The following is a 5524-nucleotide window of genomic DNA, read 5'->3' as shown; positions in this document are numbered from 1 at the left end:
TCCTAGGCCTGGACCTGAGGACCATAAGCTCTTGAAGAGTACAGACTGAAGGATGGGTGCACAAAATCTCAGAGTACTGGTGTAAGAACTTCCTGTAACATAAAAAAACCAGGAATTCTCATTGCATCCGATGGCACAGGGGCAGGCTGAAGACCACAAGGCATGGGAATGGCAGACTAGTAGAAGACCACAGAGAAGTATGGCCCCTGATGGCTGGTTTCCTGGATTAAACCTCATGGCCATGGCCTGGGCACAACTTTACCCAGATACAAGGACCTGCTGGCTAGCTGTACTGTCTTACTGAGAACAGTGGGGTCTTTGCCTCTTTGCCATATTAGTCCCTGAAGAGTAGACTCTCACCAACTCCAAAGTCCACCCCACCCCCAAGTATGCCTTTTAAAAACAAACTACAAATGGAGGAATAGAGCTTTTTATTGTTGAACCAGAAAAAAGTTATGAGAGTTAAGTGAGCCAAGTTACAGGGGCCTGACTCTTAGGGGGAGTCACAGCAAACAGGAAAGGGCCTCCTGTAGGAGAGAGGGGCACTAATGAGCCGGGGGAGAGTAAGCTTGAGGACCACAGGAGAGTATGCTAGAAGGTGCCATGAGAGAGGACTTGGGGAGGCTGGCTCTAGGACGAGGGCCTAGCTGTGACAACAAGGGGCAACCGCCAAGTGCTTAAGAGCACTGCTCTGGCTTCTCTGGGGCCATCCCCACCCCCACCCCTCCTCCATCATTCTAGAGCCACCCCCACTGATCCTCCCTGCCCAGCTCTTCTCTGTCCTCTTCCTCCAGGCAGGCCCCTCCCCAAGCGTGCTTTCAGGCAGCTTCCTCAGCGCCTCCGCTCTCCTCCATCTCCATGTTGGACTCCGCTTCCTGAGCTCCATTATTACTCTCCATCTCCTCCTCAGGCCTGTTCCTCACGTAGGGCTCACACTGCTCACTCGGATCGCTTTCCATCTGCTCCAGGCTGGCCAGCAGAGCGTCTACCTTCTCTTCGATCTTCACCAGCTCCTTCTTGATTTCCTGGAGATCGTCACCTTTGGCCTCCTCAGAAGAGAACATGAGGGCCTCGTCATCATTCATGGAAGAGACCCCACCTTTGCCTTTGCGGGACATGATTCCTGAAAAGAAGACCAATGGATGTCATTGTGCTAACTGGCATTTCTCTAGTTTCCTAAGGCCTAGAACAGGCTTAAGGGGAGGAACATTTCATAGGGTCCTTGCAGCAAGGCTAAGATAAAGGAACCTCATCTGTTATGCTCACCACTTGGTAGACCAGGGTTTACACTGCCTGGTATAGAATAACTGGACTTTATACACAGGACATGAATACAATCCCTGGAGATGGGGTGGGGGTGTGGGTGTGGGTGTGGGGAGCCAAGTATCCAAAAAGCCAGTGGCAGGAGAGGGAAAGGAGCCCCAGAAGAAAAGGGATGAGGCAATCCAAGAACCAGAGAGGTGAAGCATTGCTGATGAGCTTTTGGCTGAGATCAGCAAAGGGACCATGGGAAGTGACTACTTCAAGAGGGAGAACTTGGTTCCTGAGACTGAAGTAGTGGGAACCTTTATGGGGAGGGTGAGCATGACCACTCCCTCACCCCTAGAGTCTGTAATAGGGCAGGAGACCAAAGTCCCAGCAAGTGGGCACATGGGTGGTGTGCAGCCTAGACTCAGAGAGAGCAGATGTATAAGGTTTCCCAGGAAGATTAGAGCAGGTCAAAATTCTGGAGGAGAAGTGAGCCCAGGGGGACGGGAAACTGGCAAGAAGGAAACTCTAAAGACACAGAGGGACAGTCTCAGTCCAGCTATCTGAGGAGACAGATGTGTGACCTTGGAGTCTGGCAGACTGGGTGTAAGGCCTGCCTGGGACATTGCCTTGCCCTGGGGCCCTGGTCTTTCAGGGCCTCAGGCAATACTCTAAGACTCTGAATGGCAGAGAAGGTGCCCACCTGCATGGGAGAAGGAGCATCCTCATCGAGGATTTCTACATACCTAGCTGGTTTTGCTTTCAAAGGTATTGAACCCAACCTCAAGTGAGCACTCCAGGGCTTCTAAGTGCCTTCTCTTTTGTTCCAGTCCCAAACCTGAACCCTTGGATGAGTCTGAGTCAGCTTTGGCCTACAACTTTTTAAATGTAATTTTTTAAAAAAATATGAACCTAAATACTGAAGAAAAAGACCATTGCTTCATGTAAAGTAGAGAAAAGAGGACTTGAATGCCTGCCATTCTCACCTCCACTCATTGAGATCTTCTCTCCCTTCAAGGCAAAGCTAAGGCACCATCTTTGCCATGAAGCCTTTAGTGCCCCTTGTTCCCACCTCCACCCCAAGAACTAATGCCCCCCTGCTGGAACAACCTTGCATTTCTCTTGTATTTATTCTCTCATGTATGCCTCCCCCCCAAGCTTCTTAAGAGTCAGGATTGTTTCAGTGTGTGTGTGTGTGTGTGTGTGTGTGTGTGTGTGTGTGTGTGTGTGTGTGTGTGCGCACGTGCACGTGTGCATGCACACGTGTTTCCCCTAGCACAGTCTGTGGCACATGGTAGATACTAAAAATGCTTGTTGATAGATTGATATTAAAAACAATTTGTTTTTCCTTTTAAGTATATAATAAATTTAACATATTACTTTCTTGACTGGGAGGCCTTCTGGTTTACCTTCCGTTCTCTTCTGTGCACTTTAAAAAAACATATTTCAATGGTCCCTCTTTTCTTTTTTAAAAATTAATTTTGTTCAACTAACAAAATTTTTTTTCTCCCTCCTTCCTTCCACCCCCATTGGAAAAAGTTAGAAAAACAAAGCTCTGAACAAATATGTGCAGATGAACCCAATAAATTCCTGCATGTCTAAAAATGGAGGTGTCATTCGGTACCCTGAGCCCACCACCTCTCTGCCCAGAAACATGTTTCAGCAGCAGCCCCTGTCATCCTGGATCTTTTTTCTTTTCCTGTTTTGGTTTGTTTTTTCCCCTCTTCTGGCCACCCTCTTGCTATCCCCCTGACCCCCTCACCTCCCTTTGCTTTGGTCACCCTATTATCCCCCTGGCCCCCTTACTTCCCTTTCTCTAGTCACCCTATTGCAATCCACCTGACTCTCTTACCTTTCTTACCCTCCCCACCCCCGCCCAAAGAATCACAGTAGAATTGTTTGCTGTGGTTGTCCATGGCTTGGATTTCTCCCCTTGGTCCATAGTCTCTGAACGTTTCTCTGTGGTAAGAATAGTTCTTGATCTTAGAAATTTGAAATCAGTCCCCCTGTATCTCAGATCAGATCCTTATCAGAGAAATGGGCTGCAGAGATTTCTTTTTTCTCCCAGTTACCTGTTTCCCTTCTAATTTTAACTGCATTGGTTTTGTTTATGCAAAACATATTTGGGGGGTATTGGTCCAGTCCTTCACCCCTGTTCCCCTCCCCCCTTCCAGGCCCAGCTCCATGCTTCCTCCCCCAAACCTCAGGCTACCACAAGCTGACAGGGTGCAAGGGACCCTTAGGAGCCAGCTCTGCAGAGATACACGTCTGGGGGAGGGGGGTGTACCAGACCATTTTCTCCCTCATCACCACCTCCCTCTGGCATGGAAAAGGGGCACACAAGACTATTCCCTTGGCCATCCTCCCCCTCCCCCTCCTTGGGCAAGGGACGCACAAGACCATCCTCTTTTTGCACCCTCCTTGCACGGGAAATGGGTGCACAAAGCTATACCTCCTTGCCACCGTGCACCCCCTCCCCTTTCTGGCACAGGAGAGGGGCACAAAAAACCCATCTCCCCTCTCGTCACCGCCCTCCTCTTGGCGCGGGAAAGGGGCACACAAAATCATTCCCTGTCGCCCCCGCCCTCTTCGCACGGGAGAGGGGCGCACAAGAACATATGTCCTGGCGTAGGAGAGGAGCGCCTAAGACAACCCCCTTGGTACTAGAGAGGGGCGCACAGGAGAGGGGTGCTTAGGACCACACCCCCCTCGCCACCGCCTCCTCATCCAAGCACGGGAGCAGTGCCCGGGACCACCGACCCCCCTTCCTTGCTTCCCTCCTTCTCCCGCACCCAGGACCACCGCCCTCCCACCTCACCCCGACCCCCAGGCCCCCCCCCTTCAGTGAGCATCCCTCTCCCAGCGGGCACCCTGGAGATGCGGGGCAGCCGTCAGGCAGGGCTCGCAGCATAGCCTGGATCGGACCAGTCCCCTGTGTCCCGGACGGAAGGCAGTGTGGGGGGGGCACCACTGCAGCAGCCCACCTGCCCGGGGCTACTCGGGGTTCTTGCCTCTTCCCAGGGTCCCCTGCGTCAGCCGGGCTGCAGGCCTGGGCCTCTGTCTGGGGCGCCCGGGTGGGCGCTGAAGCGGCAATCGGACAGGCAGACGGTGTGTCCGTGCCCAGACCCACCTCCGGCTGGCAGCGGCGGCAGCTGTGGCAGCAGTGGCAGCAGCAGCAGTGGCAGCAGCAGCAGCAGAAGCAGCAGTGGCAGCAGCAGCGGCAGCAGCAGCACCGGTGGCTCCTGGCTCCCACGGGCTCTATCACAGACTATTCCAGCTGCCTGCTGGGAGTCTGGCCTCCTGGGCCTCACCGGACTTGATATCACCACCTGCCACAAGGTTGGACATTGAGGGAGGGCCCACAACAGGCTAATCCCCTCCCCTCCTCCCCTCCTTCCTCCTCCCTTCTGCCTGGACTCCCTCCGCAATGGTTAGCATACTCCCACCCCCTCCTGCCCTCCCCAGCGCAGGGATTCGGGAGCCCAGCTGTCAGTGTACCAACCTCCTGCCCTCCCCCAGCCCCCTCCCTCCATGCCAGCCCCCCAACCTTTTACTCCAGAGCTGCCCACCCCTCCACTGTGCTCACCACAAGGTCTGTCTGCCCCTGCAACCTCTCCCCTTTCCCACTCCCTCCAGACGATGCAGCCTCCCTGGCCATGCTCCCTAACACTGGTTGCTCTTTCTCTCATTCCAGCTCACTAGGAGTGAGTGGTCCAGGGCGCTGGGATCCCCCGGGAGTCTCACTGCTCCTCTCTGGCTTACCACAATCACTTAGTAACCGCTCCTCATCCTGGAACTGCTCGTCATCCACCTATACACTCCACCCCCAGATTTGGGTGGCTGTTGTTTACTGACCTACCGGACTCTCTGAATCCTTATGGATTCAGTGCCTGACACCTAGTCTTTCCTCCCCCACTCCTGCTCTCCTACTCTGGGTTGGGGGGGGGGCAGGGTGTACATCAACATAGATACAGGGATGATAGACAGACAGATGCTCCATAAAGCACTGACCTCTAACCCTGATTCCAATCTTTCTTCAATTTGATCTTTCCCCATTCTCCTACAGTCCACCCAAGTTATCCACAGAGATAGTAATATGGACCTTGCTATCACCTGCAAATACTTCCATTTCCAGGGTCATCATTTGAGATGTCTAGCCTTTTGTATGTATATCATTCGCCTTTACCTGACAAACATGTCAACCCTGTCTTTCATCCTCACTGTGACCACCAGCGCTCCTGCCCTGCAATTCTTTCCCAAGCCATCACCCCTGTAC

At 53.1% G+C, this 5524-nt stretch overlaps 1 protein-coding gene across 1 annotated transcript; it reads right to left on the bottom strand.

The window, feature by feature from the left end:
• Window positions 1–414: 414 nt before the first annotated feature.
• LOC140516434 (heterogeneous nuclear ribonucleoproteins C1/C2-like) lies at window positions 415–5028 on the bottom strand. Its single transcript, XM_072627397.1, has 3 exons — window positions 4835–5028; window positions 4379–4577; window positions 415–1123 (listed from the first exon to the last, which is right to left on the bottom strand). The coding sequence occupies exons 1-3, from the start codon at window positions 4904–4906 to the stop codon at window positions 819–821; spliced, it is 576 nt and encodes a 191-aa protein (XP_072483498.1). The 5' UTR covers window positions 4907–5028; the 3' UTR covers window positions 415–818.
• Window positions 5029–5524: the final 496 nt, after the last annotated feature.

Source organism: Notamacropus eugenii, chromosome X, assembly GCF_028372415.1.
Source record: "Notamacropus eugenii isolate mMacEug1 chromosome X, mMacEug1.pri_v2, whole genome shotgun sequence".
In the NCBI taxonomy this organism is placed as follows: Eukaryota; Metazoa; Chordata; class Mammalia; order Diprotodontia; family Macropodidae; genus Notamacropus; species Notamacropus eugenii.
This window is presented reverse-complemented; position numbering and strand designations above follow the sequence as displayed.